Here is an 18,749-nt window from a genome sequence, read left to right as displayed (position 1 = left end):
TCCCTGGCCTCTGCTCACTGGACGCCAGTAACACTACCTTCCCCCTGGTTATTTCAATCAAAAACGTCTCCAGACCATGCCAGATGCCCCCTTGGGGGCCAAACTGCCCTGGTTGAGAACCCCTGATCTAGCCTTTGGTCGACCGTGGCTGCTAACCTCACAAAAAGAGCAACCATATATGTGACTATTAATAAAGGTATACAACACCAGAATTCTTGCCAGAAAATTGAACCAGGTGTAATCAAGCTTTTAGATCTAACTGCCAGTTTATAGGAAATACAGGGGGCAGAGGGGTGAGTTAATACCGTGAAGCTTCATTCAATAAAATCTGCAATGTCAGGAACTGTTTGGGCAAATGAACTGGTTTCTCCTACAAATAAATCATTAAAAAAAAAAAAGAAAAAGAACTAGGGAGGAGTGAGAATCTATGTATTAAGAAATAAGAGAAATATTCAGTTAATTACTATTTGTGAATCTTTTTTGGTTCCTGGTTTGAACAGAGTGACTTGAAAAAGATTGAGACAAGTGGGGAAATTTGAACACTGACTAGATATTTGATATCAAGAGATTATTGTTAAGTGTTTAGATGTGAAAATAGCATTGTGTGTTCTTTTGATCCTCTTAGAAGTACATACGGGTATGTTTATGGATGAAATCGCATGATATCTGGAATTCGAAATGATTCAGTGTGTCGGGGAAGGAGAGGTGGATGGGGCGGTAGGAAGGGAGTGGGGGGAGGCACAGAAGTGGTCCCGAGTTGGTAATTGTTGAAGTCGGGTGATATGTGCATAGGCCTTCATATTTTCTCAACTTTTGGACATTTTTGAAAATTATCTGTAATGAAAATACAATGATGTGTACATAAGGGGTGTAAATGATAGGGCTGAGTGACCAGTTAAGTTCATGTGTGTTTGGGGGCTGGGGGTGGAAACAGGACAATTTACTTACGAGCCTGTCGCCCAGAAACAACTGTTGGCAGTGTTTTGACGCACGGCCTTCCCTGTGTTCTTTTTTGCACATATATATGTATTTTCCTAAAAAATAGGGAGGCATTATGTATTGTTTCATTACACTTTTCTCACCTCATACAGACATTGAATTCCTCAAAGTCTTGGAACAAAGAGGCATTAAAATTTTTAAATGTTTGCTGTTTTTTATTGCTGCACCGTCTACAAAGAATATACTAGTTTTTTTAATACATCTTTTTAACACTAGATGTTACTCTTTTTATTCGTTCTCAGGCTTAAATGTGAGGTCCTTTGTCATATTTTGGCAAAAAAAATTCATGGGTGGGAAGTTAGGGCTCAGCGAAGAGGACTTCTTTAGCAGTGCGTTTAATGGTGCCGTCTCTCTCCTCGTCAGGAACTGGAGAGCATAAACGAAGACGTCCAAGCGATGAGTAGCTGCTGTCAAGATATGACAAGTCGCCTACAGGTGCTGTGGAGTGGCTTGGCTTTAGCGTTGTCCCTGGCACAGAGGGAGCTTTCGGAGAGTGTTGAATGGGCTTACAGAATGTGTGGCTGTCTGCCACACAGTACAGGAAGTTTGAATGTAAATATTAGGCTGTTTTTTTTTAACCGTACGTGTTTTGTACTTCTTTGGGTGATGGTGTACAAATATTGTTGACTCCAGAAGCCTTGATATTTTGATTCCACTGGTAGAGAAAAACTCACTGCGTAGAATTTTGGTAAACCTTCCCTATAAATGTCCCGCAAATCCAGCAGAAGTGAATTGAGGAGATATTACATTTTAAAAAACCGTGCAAGGCAAGACGGGGAGTGGAGGTGGATCTTCCCAGCAGAGTGACCCTGGGGAATAGAAGCACTTGAAGCAGCTACTGGATTTAAAGAGTGGTGGTCTCAGAAGAGCACCATGGGAGCTGCCATGTTTGCTCCCTTTGCCAGAAGTCCGTGGTCTGCTGAACCATCTCGGTTCGAATGTGCTGTCTTAAAAATACCGACTATTTGCTGGGCACTTGATTTGGTTGCAAGGAGCAGGTTCATAATGGCTTCAGTAGAGATGGGTGGGACCATGACTTTCTGGCGGGAGGTAGATGAATCAGAAACACAGACCGTTTCTTTGACAATCTGGGAGGAGGCCTCCGAGGGCCCAGAACTTGGTGGTGCTGGCTGGCAGGGCGGGTGGTATTTCTACATCTGTTTCAGTTACGACTCGGACGCTTTAGAAACGTTGAGTTCTGGAGTGGGATCTCATTTGCTGTGAGTCCGAGCTCCAGTAAGTATTAGTGTTCATTTTTTGAAGTGTAATAAAATTGAAATGTACTGATATTAGATATGTTCACAATTTTAGGCAGCAAAGGAGCAGACTCAGGACTTAATAGTCAAAACCACTAAGCTTCAAGCTGAAAGGTAAGTTTTTCCCTGCGTAGTCACTCTTCATTGTTTGAAGATTAAATGGAAAGAAAACAGTAGATGAAACCAAATCAAAGTTCAAATAATAAAAACCCTGATTCAAAATCAATACAACATATAAGGTTCTGAGCTAGTATTGCCCAAGAGTAAAATAAACAGTAAAAATTACAGTAAAAATTAAACAGTAGCTTGGGAACATCAAGCTTGATACTGAGATTAAGGGATTATTCCTTTTTTGGTATTGTTTGCTGGAGAAGTAAAAAAATGATTGCTTTTAGAAATGTAGATATTTTTAGATTTTTAATAATTTTTTTTACAATGAGTGTCTCGTATATTTTGACTATGAGTAATATTCTCTTCTGTAATCAAAAGTTAGTAGTTAGTAGTTTCTTTTTGGAGTAGTTTATAAGTAGGCACACTAATATTTGCTCACTGGTTAGATGTGTGACTGAAGGTGAGTGTAATACAGACGTGTCTGTCACAATCTCTTGTTTCCTGTTGGTTGATTGTTTCTCTTTTCCTATCAAACTTGAGCTCCTTGAGAACAACAATTTCTTACTCTCCTTGTGTTTCCTTGCCTAACACCATAGATTCAGTAAAAATTTTTGGGTAGATGAATATGGAATGCAACTATTTTAACATCAGGAAGGGAACATAAAGTAAAAATGGAAAAACAAGCATTGTAGTGGAGCTTTTAACATATATGGTTTTCCAAGGGCAATATTAGAACACTGTGCTTGTAAGCCTATTTTCTCAAAACTTAAATAGTTTTGGCTATTTTTAACAAGCGAGGATATATTTTTATCTCCTAAAAGACATTTGGAGCTTAAGGTATATAATACTGTTAAAAATAACCAAATGTGATTCAAATAAACCAACGGTGGAAAAAGTGATCAAGAAAATTTGAAACTGACCAGATAATTGGTGATATTAAGAGATGCTGGAACTTGCTGAGCAGCAGCAGCTATTCTGTAACCATGAGGTAAAAAGCATGACAGAGGGCTGAGAGAACCCCAGTGGCATTGGCCTGCCGTATTTGGACTGACATTCAGAACGTCGTTCATTCTACAGCTCAGGCCATTGCATTAACATTTAGGCAGGACGTCAGGACGGCCCTCATCCCATGGCCAGTTCTGTGTTAGTTAGGTAGCTCACGCAGAGCAGTGTGGAGGCTGGGAGGGTGAGCATCTTAGCTCGAGAGAGCACCCGTGATGGCCAAGCAACCACAGTGATGGCCACATGTTCTTAAAAACAGGACACTTATGCAGCTGTAATTGAAAAATAAAAATAAAACATTTTAAAGGACACTTTTGTTCTTAATAAGATTAAACATTATAAGAAATGAACCACACCTTTAATTTTTGCCATTTTTTTAAAGTTTAAAAAAATTTTCAATTACAGTTGACATACATTATTAATAGTTTCAGGTGTACACCCAAGTGATTATTAGACATTGTGTAGCTTCCTAAGTGATTATCCCAATAAAACCTTCACTCTGACAGCAGACATACTAGAATGTTACTGACTGTATTCCCTGTGCTGGTCTTCACATCCCCATGCCTGTTCTGCAACTGCCCGTCTGTTCTTCTTCATCCCTTCACCTTTCTCACCCGGTCCCCCACCCCCTCCCGTCCGGCAACCACCAAAACAGTCTCTGTATCTGTGAGTCTGTTTCTGTTTTGCTTGTTTGTTTACTTTGTTTTATAGATTCAGTTGTTGATAGGTTTGTATTAATTGCCATTTTATTGTTCATATTTTTTATCTTTTTTTCCCCCTTCTTCATATAAGACTGGTTTGGTGCTGATGAACTCATTTGGCTTCTTCTTATCTGGGAAGCTCTTTACCTGTCACCCTCCCAGCCAGCCTCCAGCCGCAGTTACTCCTGCCTTCCCTGCCCTGTTCTGCTCTTCCGCTGTGTGACCTTCAGGGCATTAGCTTGAGCTTCTAGGAATAGGCTGGTGAGGCTTGGACACCTCTGCTTTCCTGTGAGAGTTTCTGGAATTCATTTTCCTTTGCCTTTCCTCTTACCCATCTAGAAGGGGCTTCTGGATGCCACTGCCGACTGAACAGTCCGCCCCAGAATGCCATGGGGGGCTGCTGGGTGGGCTGCTGGGTGGGCTGGGACAAAGGCCCCTGACCTGTGGCCCGCCCTGTCCCCTTTGAGCTTCCTGCCTGGCGGAGCCATGCCCCTGGAGGCACTCAGATTTGCTCCCACTCCCTATTTATTTGATAAAAACCCCAGTTAATACATTAATGTGAAATAAAGAAATTTAAAAAGAAGTATTAACAAAACCTGTTAAGGTACATTTTCATAATCAGCAATATGATGATTAAGGACATACACCATTTAAATCTGTGTAGATTTAATTAGGTGGCGTAAGTTATCATTTGATATAAACGGAACATTACTGCCACCTGGAGGAATTTTCCTTTTTTGTTTTTATATTATTCTGCAGGACATTTTGACTGTGGCTTTAAAACCTCACAACCGGAGACCACAAACACAACAGAGATAACACACATTGAATTGTCTCTACAAATAGTGTTGTCACCTACATCTTTGGTCAGTCTCTTCCTGGTGTTACTAGGTTGTAGAACATCGCCGCCCTGTGAACACTGCTGGCGAGACACCCACAACTTCATCTCTGCAAATCTGTGCCCTGGAAGCCGGGGGTGCGCACAGGCAACTTGTACTCCTCACCTGCCCTCAGCTGTCAGGTCCCCCTTGCAGGTTGCATCCCGAGTGCCGTGCACCTTTTCCTAATTTACAGCTCATCCCAGTAGGTCGCGTTCAGTTAATATATTTTAAAAGACTTTTTATTACCACAGTATGCAGAAAAAGCCAGGCAGACAGAAGTGGAGAAGTGACTTTATAGAGTTATGAGGAATTAGTAAATTGACTTCTGTCTCTAACCTAAAATAAAAACAAAACAAAAAACAATAGACCTGATATTTGGTGATTGTGTACTTCACGTGAAAACTTCAAAGGCTTAGGAACTTTTACTGCCTGAGATGAAAACAGCTGAAAATGGGCATATTTCTCTCCAGTAAGACAACCTTATTATCAAGGTGAGCTATTCAGGTGCCTGTAAGTGACTGAGAACTTGTAATGTAGGGACCTTTTGTGAATGAACTTCATAATTAGTAACTCTATTTGCTATGTGCAAGTCCTGGGGTGGAATGTTATCAGCTAATTTTATCAGCTGCGTACCTGATGAACTTCCAGGGCTGGAGGCAGAAATGAGACTTTTGAAGACGTTGAGAATCTTTCACACCTTTGCTTTAAAGTTAGAATGTCAGAGACGTGATTGCCTTAAAGCTATGCAGATGCACATTGTGTGTGATTTTTATTGCTTGTTTCTGTTCATGTTATAGTCAGAGGTTAGAAATAAGAGCGCAAGTTGCCGACGCTTTCTTGGCCAAGTTCCAGCTCACTTCAGAAGAAATGAGTCTTCTCCGAGGTGTGAGAGATGGACCCATCACTGAGGTATCTTGCTTCGGTTATAATCATTTAAAGGGTAGCAGTTGTGGATGCTATAGAGAAAAATAAAACACTTTATTTTACCATCAAAAAATATTTTTGAATTTGGAAATCAGGATGCATATTTTAAATTACTTTAATGTTTTAATTTTTTCAAAGCAATATTGTGTACTTTTTAAAAAGAAGCCACAGTACCAGGCTTATAAAGAAAACATACATCACCTCGTCCACCCCTGCCATCGCTAAGTCCTTTGTCACCCATTTCAACCATGTTAATTGCTTCTTTTGTAGATTGTGCATTCTAGGTCTATAGTTAGAAAGAATCAGCTTTGAATGTGGTGGGAATGGAAAGGCAGTAAGTCCCCCAAGCAGACACATTTAAAGATTGCTTTAGTTTTATCTTTTTTTTTCTTTTAAAAAATTGTTCAATTACAGTTGTCCCATCCCCCCCCATTGCTCTCCCCACTGTTAGTTACTTGTATTAAATTTAGTGCTTTTCTCCTCTTATCATGGGGGCAGGGGCTGTATAGGGTATTAAATCAGTTATAAAAATCAACTATATGTTCTTCCATTAAAAATGTATTTTAATGACCTGTGTTAACTATTTTCTGTTGATTTTCTATCATGGAATACAAGGACTCTGCCCCCCCAGCCCCCTCTCTGACACACATGGTCTCTTTCTGTCATGCCTCAGTGTCTAGCAACGTGGCACTTTCTGTTTGCAGGATGGCGACATTACAGTGGTTACCTGCCCTTCATTTTACACCTCTTTGTCTTTCCTGGAATTAGAAATTCCTTAGTTTTTCCTCTAATTAATTCTTAACCTAGACCATGCTTTCCAAACTGAAAGCAAAATTTTATAATTTTCCAAATTATAAAACCTCTCAAAATGCTGAAAACTGGGGAAACATTTCATTTATTTATTTTTTACTTGAAAGATGTTCCTTTTTTCCAGGAAGGAATCTTTTTCCTTCTGCCTGGGAGGAGCTACATGAAGAGCTCTTGAGGTGGGGGCGGGGCCTCCCCAGGGGCTGTGACAGCTGTTACCCCGCAGTCTGGTCGGGACTGTAACCTGGGCCTGCACCTGCACCTGCACCTGCACCTGCACCTGCATGGTGGGAGTGGGGGAGGGGAGAGGATGGGTAGGAACCTCACTTAACAGTATTTGCTGCCCTTGTCATTTGAGGCACTTCCCCCATTTCAGGTATTTGACATCTCACCTTTTCTTCACTTGGTAGAAATAAACAGTATTAGAGGAGATGTTTTTTATTTAAATTTTATTCATAAAAGAAAAATAGCACATTCACTGTTTTTAGGTTTGGAACACTACTTGGCTATCAGGAAGCTGTGGCTCCAGTTACGTTTTCCTAAAATAAAAATAGATTGGAGTCCATCAGCTGTCAGCTCTTACATATTTAATGAGCATCTTTTATGTGCCGAACTTTGCAGTCTGTTCTTGGATCTGAGGGCAACAGCAGATATATAACAGAGAACAAAACATCACCTTTATTGATGAGAAAGCCGCACTTAATTAAGTTATAAGATGTGTGATACATAGCATATTTTTCTTTGGGTCGTAATCTTTAGATTTGGGTTTCTCGCACACTAGACTGTGCACTTGCTAGGGACAGGGATTTTTTTCATTTAAATTTTGTGTCCCTGGCAGCCAGCACACAATTTGGCATGTAGTAAACATTGAACTAATAATGTGCATTTAAAATTTTTTATCAATATATTATACTTTATATAAAAAATTAGAGAAAGTTGAGAACAGTGTAGAAAGGATTAGAGTAGGTTAAAGTATGTTTTTCCTTTGTAGTGATATTTCATTTTAGAGTAATGTACTTTTACCTGAAAACATGGACATTTCAAAGTTGCACTCTTAATTTTAAAGGATTTTTTCAAGGCATTGGGAAGAGTAAAACAGATTCATAATGATGTCAAAGTTCTCCTGCGTACAAACCAGCAAACAGCAGGGTGAGTACCCATTTCAGTTCTCAGTTGCCTTGCCTCTTATATTTCTGAAATTTAAAAACATTCTGGGTTCTTTCTGAAAACATTTCATCTTTATGTATCTTTGGGTAAGGAGGTGGTTGTAGCCAGGTGTGCTTAGAGTAAAACAGCCATTGGGTACCGGAGTGACATGAATAAAACTTGACTTTTGTTTAATTATAAAAAATGGAAAAATCATTTTGTAAAATGATGAAAAGCTAACACGATGTAACCACATCCTCCTGTAATTAAACAAAATAACTAGGTTCTTAGATGTGGGCTGTTGGCTCCAAGTTTAAGTTCTAATACATTCGTATTTGTTTATCTCGTAGCTTAGAGATCATGGAGCAGATGGCCTTGCTTCAGGAGACAGCCTACGAGAGACTCTACCGCTGGGCTCAGAGTAAGTGGTGTCTTTCTGGTGGTCCGGGTTTGTGAATGTCCGTGTTAGAATTTCCTGTTTTACTGGGTCTTTATTTCATATAATATTTTGGTTGGAGTTATCAAAAGTATTTTTAGCCCTGGCTGGTGTGGCTCAGTGGATTGAGGGCTGGTTTTCAAACCCACAGGTCGCCGGACTGGGTTGCGGGCCAGGCCCCTGGTTGCGGGGCGTGCTCAAGGCAGCTGATCCGTGTGTCTCTCGCACACCTGTGTTGCTCTCCCTCGCTTTCTCCCTCCCTTCCCCTCTGTCTAAAAATAAATAAATAAAATCTTTACAAACGTTTTAAAAAGGAAAAACAAACTATGTTTGAACATGCTGTCTTTATGTTTGTATTATGAACACCTAATACCATTCAAGCCATATGTTAAGGATGGAAATGGAAAAAAGAAGTCAGTATTTCTAGATTGTTTTATCTAATCTAGATTATTTTAAAGTTGAGTAGACGTCTCTTGTTATTTACATACATCTGTTACAAATGGTGAGATAGTTTTTCATGGTTAGTGTAACGAGTTGCCACAAGCTGAGTGGCGCAGACGGCCCTGCCTTTCCCTCCTGTGTACGGTGGTCAAGAAATCCGTGGGGCTCCCACGGCACTGGCACGGGGGTGTGGGCTTGGCTCCCCCACTGCTGAGGCCCTGAGGAGGGACCTGTCTCCTCGCTCACTCGGAGTGTGGGGTCGAGCCACTCTGGGGTTGACCTGGCCTGCGGCTGCCCCGGAGGGCTCACCCGGGCTTCGGCCTGCAGTCCTCCATCTTTAAAGCCAGCGCCGGGGGATGGAGTCACCCTCTCCCTTGGATTCTCTCCTGACTCGTCTTCCCTCTGTGTCTCTGAGTCAGGCTTCCGCCAGCCTCTTCCACTTTTGAGTCCAGGGTGATCCCCTCGGACCCACTTAGCTAATCTGGGTAAGTTGCTGTATCGAAAGTTCTGTCGCCTTAGTTGCATCTGCAAACTCTCTCTGCCACGAAGTCGACCCACTCACAGGGTCCAGGGACTAGGATATTTGGCGGGCCATTACCTGGCACACCACGCATGGTTTGGTTGCTTTAGTTTTGTTTCAGAAAGTTCACAGAATTGCCTGTGAAAACCAAAGGAACGGGAGCACAGGTATTTTCGTAGGTGTGACCAGCTGACTGTTGGGGGGGTGGGGTTCAGTCCGGCCGCCAGCGGCCCTGCACCGCGCTGTGGAAACCTGGTTGTCTGGGTCAGAGGACTCAGTCTGCCTCCGGAACAAACCCCTCCGGGTTTCTTCTTCTCCCTCTCTGTGTGCACTGTCTGTTCCTCTGGGACTGTCGTCTCTTTCTGTGTATTGTGTACCAGTCCTGCCTCAGTCTTCAAAGCCGAGTGCGGGTTCTGTATTTCCTTGGACTCTCCGTGACTGCCTTGACTTACAGTGGCTTTTCCCATCTCCGAACGCTAAGCGTTGGACATACTTATTTGGCATGCAGTAATTTACTACTCTGTCATTACTCTTTGCACACATATATCTTTGCTGTCTAGTTAGAGTTCTTTCTCAAAGGCAAGGCCATGGCCTCAGTTTTCTTTGCACTCCCATAACCTCTGATCTAGTGGTTCCAAACTGTGGGCCCTTGACACCTAGGAGCTGTAAGGTGCCTCCGTTCTCATGCATGCGGATCTGTGAAGATGTGCACGTGTGCTGAAACTACAGCGTGAGTGTGAGGTCCTCGTACACCAGAAGTCGGGGATTCTTGAACAAGTGTGAAGTTCTTTGGATGTAGTGGACCCTTAATAAGTATAGCGACATAAAGAAACCTTGGTGTAGGGGCTTTTGAAGGTTTAAAATCCAAACTTTTAAACCTTACGGCTATATCTGAGCTGTCCATACGCACGTTTTCACCTTGCTGTGCGCAGATCACTCGCAAGGGAAGGAGCCGGTGGTGTGGTGTTCGCACTCCCCCCCGCCTCAGACATCCCCAGTGCCTGGCAGTATTCGGCGGATACCTTCTCACTGATTGGTGTTTTTGAACTTCAGTTTTTTAAAAACAATAATGAAGTAGAAGTTTGGGGTGTACCAGACAGCCTCTGTGGTCCTTCAAAGTGATGTAAATACATGGGCTAAAGTGTTTGGTTCGGTTGGCAGCAGAAACCAGTTCCTGGTAGACGTGTCCTCTGGGTTTTCCCAGGCAGTGCTTCAAAGCGGTGTTTGCTGTAGGATTTAGATGTGGGTGAGCAGAGACCCAGTAGAGACCCAACTGATTTCACAGGGCCGTCATTTTGTTGTCTCTCAGGTGAATGCAGAGCGCTGACGCAGGAGTCCTGTGACGTCTCTCCGGTGGTGACGCAGGCGATGGAAGCCCTGCAGGACAGGCCTGTCTTGTACAAGTTGGTGACTTTTCCTAATTAAAGAAGAAAAGCCCTGCTTTTGCCTTGATAATTTACGTGAACTTTTGGTATTATTAAATACAGTAGTCTGAGCGATCTTTATAATAACTTACAGTGATATTTTTATCTCGTATTATGTGTATGTATCAGTCGTAGCGTGAGTTTATTGGCCTGTTCTATGCCAAAGACGGCGGTATGGGGGGAGACCAGGGTGTCCCTGTATGTAGACCGCCCCTCACCCCTAGGCAGAGGTTGGAGGGCGTGCCCCCAATCTGCCGGCTCATCAGCTGCCTCGGAGTTGACGGGAGAAGTCCCGTAGCGGCACCGCCCTGGAAGACGGGGGCAGGGGGAGGACCGAGAGAGGAAAAACGTTTCAGTTGTACTGATAGGGTTCCAGAGAAGCGTGGGTGCAGGTCTTTGACCCGGTGAGTTAGGCTGGCCCAGAGCTGTGTGGCAATGCTTGGAACGGGGACCCACGCATGATTAGATTATTCGCTCCCCGAGTTCGGTGAGTGTGGCATCGCCCACAGATCCGTATTTGTTCACAAGGTTAATACTTTTTAAAGAAAACGCCTTTGTGTGTTTGGGGCATTTGAAAAGGTCAGCCGCATTCTACCACGTGAATAGATTTTCACTAAATTTTGATTTTTGATCAACACTTGGAAAGGAGCCACGCTATGCAGTGGCTTGGAAGGTGGGCTCTGAGTTAGCGTTTTGACAGGTCTCTGTGTCTTTGTAAGCTTCTGTCTCCTTGGCTGTAACATGAGGATAGAAACGGTGCCTGTATTACAGGGTCCTTGTGAAGATTAAATTAGATTTTCCACGTAAAGCGTTGAGCACAATGCTTTGCTCATCACTAAATATTAGCTATTACTTCTATTTTGAAAAGAGGTAAACTTCTTTGAAAGGTGTCAACCAAGGAGGAGCGTGTTTGGGGTGACAGCCAGGCACAGCTTGGGCGGCACCATAACCGAGAGGAGAGGAGGTTGATCTTTGATGGGCACCTGTCAGGGGGACCGGCGAGGGAAGACAGGTGGGGAAGGATGGGTTCAAGGCCAGTTGACTGCCATGGGGGGGGTGCCAAAGAAGAGAAAATCGGCCTTTCATTAAGTAATCGTGTGTTTTCAAAGTGGTAGATGCTTTGAATTTGGCAAGAACTGAGTGTGTCATGTTAACCACCAGATGGCACTGCGTGAACTGTATGTAAGTGAAGGGTTGCAGCTTCACTCCTCAGTGTTGTGCCTCAAACGTGAAGGTGTCGTGTGTAAGAAAAATGGCAGTCATTGGAGTCCTTCGGGGAGGTGGCCGTAGTCAGTTGTCGTTGGACAGTATGGGACTGGATTGCTGGTGTGTGTCTAACTTTTGATAGGTCGAGTACAGAGATTTCTTTACAAAGAAGTTGATTGCACGTGGAAATGAAAAAAATCGGTATTGTCTTCTTTCCTTTGCTTAACCTTCAGAGTATGAATTACTAAAGAATTACGCACTGTGTTGGTACAGTGTCACATTTCTTAGGCTCTCACACTGTTCTCTTACTTTTTAATTTATGTTGAGCAACATTTTTCATCTTTTAATTTGCCTTTTGACCAGAATTTTTCTTTTTTTTTTTACTATAGCCAGATAAAATAAAAATGGGGGTTTTGAATGAGAATTTTACTAGAGCCATTCTAGAATATTCACATAATTTCACTTCGCTTTTGTCAGTGTAGTTTTGTGAGTTGTTGACCTTTTTGGGAAAAGGGTCTGTTTTGGGTCAGAAAGTTTCCTTCTGTCTCCAGGCAGACGTTTCCCCTCTGCGGATGTCACTGAGTGTTTATCGTAGCGCACGTCGTTCTTGCTCAAATTGTATCTGTTATCGCAGTAAGATCAATGCTAATGTTTGTTGGTGTTTCATAGTGTTCTGTAGATGAGATTCCACTGTGTGTCACGTGACTTATAACTGTTGGTCATGGCGAGTAGTACTGCGTCTGTTCAGTGTTGTCTGTTGGCTCTGAGAGTGAGGGTTAGTTTTCTATGTTAAAATAGCTGGAAGTCCATGAATTTTGTTCTGTGTATAAGTAGTCATTTAATCAAAAGTCATTTCTTAGAATTGGTCAAGAAATGCAGTTTTCACACTAAACTGTTTAGAATTTAAGAGCACGAGGGAGACAATGGCAGTAACAAATCATTTTGGATATCATTTGTTTTACAAAATAGAAAGTGAACTCAAGGCAGCTGTACAGTGTAAGGAAACTTAGCTCGACACGTCTCCATCGTGGCCTGTCGCTACCTTGTCACCGCAGGCAACTGCAGAGTCCTTCCCATTTCACCAAAAACAGGCCTGAAGGGCCGTGATCTGGTCACTGCTGAACAGTCTTTTTTTAAAAAGGTTCAGATTCCTAAAAATTTATAGTTACCAACCACGTCGCTACACTTTCACTTTTATTTAAAAATACTCTCTCTTCCAGTTTGTGTTATAAAAAATGTGATTCGTTAAACTGTAACAAAGAAGGCATTGTAGCTTAAGAAATTAATCCTTTGGAAACCTTTGAGAAATTCTGGTAACTTTAGTTTACATGTACAGGAACAAAATAATTCTTAATATTTAGTCTATTAAATACTGCTTAGGGGTTTGTAAGTGACTGGGTCTAGAATCTGCTGCCACTGGGCTGTGAAAACAGATTTTTGTTTTCCTGCGTACTTTGAAAATGCAAGGAGCTTTCAGGTGGGTGGTGGGTTTAAGGAGTGGTGGCGACAGTGGGAGGCAAAGGGCGGTTTGGGTTGGAGAAATGGGCGCCTGTGGCGACTCCAAGTCTCCCTGTAATTCTAGCCCAGGTGGCTCGATCTCCCAGCTTAAAGCCCCCTTCTCTAAGAATCCCCTCCCCTCAGAGAGTCTCCCCCCATTTTTAACTACAATTGATGACGTGTAAATGTGTGTGGAAGAAAGGTCTGTGCTGTGTACCTGGGCGGCCTGTAAATTTAAGAAGCGCACCTGACGTCAGAGTCGGAGTGACCAGATCTCGGTGGTGAGCTCTGACGACGAGTGTGTGTGTGTGGGGGGGCGTTGCTGATGCAGAAGGAAAGGCTTGTGTCAGGGCTGCGGAGCTGCGCTGGGCCCGGGGACCCGCCCACGTGGCCTTGCGTGAACTGTGGGGCATCGCGCCCTGGCCCAGGGGCCCGGGAGACCCGAGCAGCCGGGAGTCCCCGCCGAGCCTTGGTTTCTGCTTCTGCCCGGTACCGCCGGGCTTCTGTTTGGGTGTGCGCTTCATTGCCGCTGCCGCTGTGGTTATCCCAGATCCCCGCATCCTTCCTACGGGGAGTGCAAATACGTGCCTGGAGACTGAGCTGTCATTGTGGTAAATTAGTATTTCCATTTTTTTGTTGTTTACAAACAGTGCTGCTTGAGAGAGTTGCAGACAGAGGCTTTAGATGTCTCGCGTATTGTAGACACTGTGTGAGCAGTTCGAGGCAGCCATCAGGGAGAAAGCAGCTGGTCCTCCTGTAACTCACTCGCTCCCTGCAGGTACACCTTGGACGAGTTCGGCACGGCCAGAAGGAGCACGGTGGTCCGCGGGTTCATCGACGCCCTGACGAGAGGGGGCCCGGGGGGCACGCCCAGGCCCATCGAGATGCACTCCCACGACCCTTTGAGGTATGGTCCTCAGGCGGTATCATTGGATTCTTGATGTTTTCGGAAGGGACTCTTTGCTGATGCGTGCTTTTTCCACCAGGTATGTGGGAGACATGTTGGCGTGGCTGCACCAGGCGACCGCGTCTGAAAAGGAACACCTGGAAGCTCTCTTAAAGCACGTGACCACGCAAGGTGGGCCCCCAAGTGTTGTCACTGACACCTAAACGCAGACGAGGGCACAGCCGTGTCTGTTTCTGTACTTGCCCTTGACTCGTCCTGGGGGCAGCTTCTCCCACCTGCAAGGCACAGTGAGCTCCCCACTTGGTCTCCATCTGCCAGTGTCCGGCCTCTGCTGATGAGCCGGCTCTCCATCCCTTTCACCGTCACTCACCCCTTCGCACTTTGGAGGTGGCCCCTTACGACCTTTGCATTGGGCCTGGGCTCCTCTGTGTCACACACAGGATGCTGCCTCGGCACACACTGTCCCAGGTCCTCCACCCGCTCACTGTAAGGGTGAAGGCGGTGTCACCTGCCCTTCAGCGGGGAGGGGACAGGCTGCTAGTTCTTTCATTCACACTGCCCACGCCCCTTGTCACGGTCACGTGGCAGTGTGAAAGTCGTTTTGAATAATTACCTAACTACAGTTTCAGCTTTCCTTTCAAGGAAGAAAAATGACTTTTTTTAGTTGTTTACACTTTCGTTCACAGAATTTCAGATCTTCTTTGTTGTGACTACCTTGAGTGCTGTAAAAGGGGACTAACGGATAGTGAAGGTGTTCTGGGTTTTTCATTTCTTTTGAAAGATTTTATTTATTAAATGTTACAGAGAGGGGAGGGAGGGAGAAAGAGAGAGAGAGAAACATCAATGTGTGGTTGCCTCTTGCATGCCCTTCAGCCAGGGTCCTGGCCTGCAACCCAGATATGTGCCCTGTGCCCTGATCAGGGATTGAACTGGGGACCTTTCGGGTCCCGGTACGATACCCATCCCACTGAGCCGCACCACTCAGGCAGGATGTCCTGTTTCTGACAGGGAGTGGCGAGAAGCATGGTGGCCGGTGTCATTCAGCCTCTGCATGGCGTGGCTCCCCTTCATTCTGGCTCAGCAGAGCTCTGCAGGGGCGGCCAGGTGTGGCTTGATGGCAATGCCTAACCTCCCCATTTTTAACTCCTCGATGTCAGGGTTAGACCAGCAGCATGCCTGTTAGATCGACTCAGAGTCTGTGCTTTTTAAAGGTGTTTTCTGTGTTCCTGATTACCCAGTGTAAGAGTGTATTTCTTAGAAGCTGTTCCAGTGAAGTTAATGGGAGAGGCAGCATGAAGTGGTGCGAAGAAAAGACACTGGGGTTAGATGAAATAGGTTACTCTGCGGGCATGGCTTCGCTCGTCTAGGACTGGCATGTTCCCTCTGTAAACATGAAGTGGGTCAGACCCTGGCCGGGTACCTCGGTCGGTTAGCGCGTTGCTCCTGATGCGCCTCGGTTGCAGGTTTGGTCCTAGGGCAGGACACGCACAGGAGCCAGCTGGTGTGTGCGTAACTGAGTGGTGCAACAAATCCGTGCTTCTCTCTCTGTCCCTTTCTCCTCCCCGCCCCCCAAGCATTAATTAATAACAGAAAGAAGGTGGCTGTGAGCAGTAAATGTCAAGTCTCCAGCACTGAGCTTGATAAATCGTATCTAGGAAATGTCAGCTTTCTCATTAGCTCTCAGGTGTGGCGTTCATCTTCCTACCTCTCGAGTGTGCTCTCCCTCACTGCCCGGGAGGAGATGTTGGTAGAATAAAAGCTAACACATCTTCATGTCTCTTCCTTCAGTTACTGTATTTTACAGCCTTCTTTCCCCGTGACTCACACATTTACTTTTCCACAAAGCAGTAATGTTCGCTTTGTTCATCAACAATCAAATGGATTGACACGGCTCTGAACTCGGATGTTAACATAAGTAGTAATGTTCTAAGAGATATGAACTGAATAAAGTTATTTTAAATGTTTATTAGTGCCAGTAATCATATGCATTATCNGGTAGAATAAAAGCTAACACATCTTCATGTCTCTTCCTTCAGTTACTGTATTTTACAGCCTTCTTTCCCCGTGACTCACACATTTACTTTTCCACAAAGCAGTAACGTTCGCTTTGTTCATCAACAATCAAATGGATTGACACGGCTCTGAACTCGGATGTTAACATAAGTAGTAATGTTCTAAGAGATATGAACTGAATAAAGTTATTTTAAATGTTTGTTATTAGTGCTAGTAATCATATGCATTATCTTTTGAATTGATAAACATTTTTTAAACTGAACAATTAAAAGAGCATTCAGTTACAGTTGTCCCCGTCTTCCCCCCGTTGCCCACCCCCGCCTTCAGTCCCCCATCGTATGCATTGTTTGCTGGTTTTGTAAGTGTCTGTGAAGCACAGTGCACTGTGGGAAGGATCTTTCACTGATGCAAGAACTCATTGTAGGTGTTGAAGAAAACATCCAGGAAGCTGTCGGGCACATCACTGAGGGCGTGTGCAGGCCGCTGAAGGTGAAATGCTTCGGCTTTTCTTGTGTTCTGTGGTATCGGGCTAAAGTACTGCCTTATTATGAGTTTAAACATGCTGATAACAACTTGAATTAAAGCTGTGATTTCGTCAAATTAATACATTAATGTAGGATAATAAGATACATTTAAAAATAATTATTGTCAATTTTCTCTTTAAGAAAACTTGAAGCATTTTCTCTTTGCATATATTACCTATTATGTTTCCCATAGTAATTTGTCAGTGAGTTGAGAAAAAGTATGTTAAATTGAAATAACTAATCTTTGAACCCATAACAGATTTACTGACATATTCCATTTACTTTATCGCTTCAAGTATAGTAAATTTTATTATAGCAATAAATAGTGATTAATCCAAGGATAGGGCATCTGTGTCGTCACCAATACTGTTTACAGTGCAGGGGAGGGACTGGAAGTCAGACTGGAATCCCCGCAGTGCAGGTTGGTTGTGCTCACTCGTTCCCGTTGCCCGCGTCCTCTGCACCTTGGTTTGCTCTCGTCGCACCTGTCTAGACAGACACCTGCCAGCGGGGGTTTGGGACCGACTGAGACAGCGGTGCCGGTGGAGCACACGTGGTCCCTGGCAGGGACTGGGCGACGGGGTTAATTAGTGATGTAATTCAAGTCCCTGTCAAAGCCTTGGCGTTAGAAATTATCCTGTGAACATTTTGGTTTTTAAATTCAGATGCTCTTTATGATTTGTCATATTGTGGTATTAGCTGGGTGAATTTATGCCAACAGATTCGTCAGTTTCACAAACATGTTAATGCAAAGGTCATTTAATTTCCACAATGTGAGAGAGAACTTTTGGTATGCTCCTACATTCATTTATAAAATCTTATCCTAGCAGATCCCACTTGTTGGCGTTATGACATATTCAGAAACCCACGTGCAGAGAAACTTCAGCTTTCGAGAGCGTTCACTGAACGTCTGTTGCTGCTCAGCCGGGGGTTGCAGAGAAGGACCCAGAGGACAGGGTTCCCGTCTGGTTAGGGAATAAGATGCAGTATAAGTGGCAGCCTCAGAGCAGGTGTGGTCCAGAAATAAGCACATGTCCTGTGCTTTAGATTCTGTCCACTAATTAGGGAATGTGAAGTAAGGGAAAGAGTGGTGAGGGATGGAGTTTAGTCAGGATAGATTCCTGGTGGTTAACCTTGAGACAGATCGAATTAATCTTGAACTAGATCTGAGAAAGCCCTGGTCAGTCTTATAATTAGACAAATATGTTGGTGCTAATTTAAGATTTATCTGCTCTTCTATTCTCTAATTAATATAAAAAGAGACAACTGCATAATAGTTTAAACACAAAGTTTCTTTCTTTCCTATTTGGTGAGAGAGCAGTACATTTTCACTGAGAATCTGATTTAGAGATGTAACAATTTCTTTGCAGTTTAGTGCTGAACTAAGTTCCATTATTTACAGGTGAAAAGCCTCAAAGTGCTCTCGTTATTGTTTTGATTATTCCTGGTAACAGCTGCCTGGAGCCTGGTTCTGTAGGTGATGGGCAATTTTCTGGAGAGTATATCTGTGTTAAAGTGTTTTTGTCATTTTACTGTCCCCTATGATTTCATATTCAGAAATCCTTTATTTTGAAGGAATTTTGTGATTTCTGCAGCAATAAAATGTTACCATTTTTAATGCTTCTCATAGCATATGATTAGTGAAAAAAAGTTATGCTTTTCAGAAATGTCTGATATTTTTCTCATATTTTAATAGGTTCGCATTGAACAAGTAATAGTTGCTGAACCTGGAGCAGTTTTATTATATAAAATTTCGAACCTCCTTAAATTTTACCATCACACAATCAGGTGAGTGAGTGGTTGAACACGCTCGTTGAGCCCCGCGATGCCTGTGTCAGTGAGGACGGCGTGAGGTGTGTGTGTGTTCCCTGCTGGCCGACTGGGTGTGACTGGTGGAGCCCCCAGCAGTGAGTGAATGTCGGGCTTGCTATTTGCCCTTCTGCGTGCTGTTCCG

The 18,749-nt window shown here is 43.7% G+C and overlaps 1 protein-coding gene across 1 annotated transcript in view; it reads left to right on the top strand.

The window, feature by feature from the left end:
• COG6 (component of oligomeric golgi complex 6) overlaps positions 1 to 18,749 on the top strand; it is a 32,326-nt gene that overhangs the window by 2,707 nt on the left and 10,870 nt on the right. The window contains exons 3-12 of the mRNA XM_037057608.1: positions 1,363 to 1,434; positions 2,311 to 2,369; positions 5,748 to 5,859; positions 7,748 to 7,830; positions 8,178 to 8,248; positions 10,534 to 10,627; positions 14,130 to 14,258; positions 14,338 to 14,429; positions 16,696 to 16,760; positions 18,492 to 18,583. Coding sequence (XP_036913503.1) covers positions 1,363 to 1,434; positions 2,311 to 2,369; positions 5,748 to 5,859; positions 7,748 to 7,830; positions 8,178 to 8,248; positions 10,534 to 10,627; positions 14,130 to 14,258; positions 14,338 to 14,429; positions 16,696 to 16,760; positions 18,492 to 18,583 — 869 coding nt within the window. The remainder of the gene's footprint in view (positions 1 to 1,362; positions 1,435 to 2,310; positions 2,370 to 5,747; positions 5,860 to 7,747; positions 7,831 to 8,177; positions 8,249 to 10,533; positions 10,628 to 14,129; positions 14,259 to 14,337; positions 14,430 to 16,695; positions 16,761 to 18,491; positions 18,584 to 18,749) is intronic.

Source organism: Sturnira hondurensis, unplaced genomic scaffold (genome assembly GCF_014824575.4).
Source record: "Sturnira hondurensis isolate 20B ecotype Veracruz unplaced genomic scaffold, ASM1482457v3 Scaffold0009719, whole genome shotgun sequence".
Lineage (NCBI taxonomy): Eukaryota > Metazoa > Chordata > Mammalia > Chiroptera > Phyllostomidae > Sturnira > Sturnira hondurensis.
Note: the sequence above shows the minus strand (reverse complement) of the source record. Positions and strands in the feature narration are given on the sequence as shown.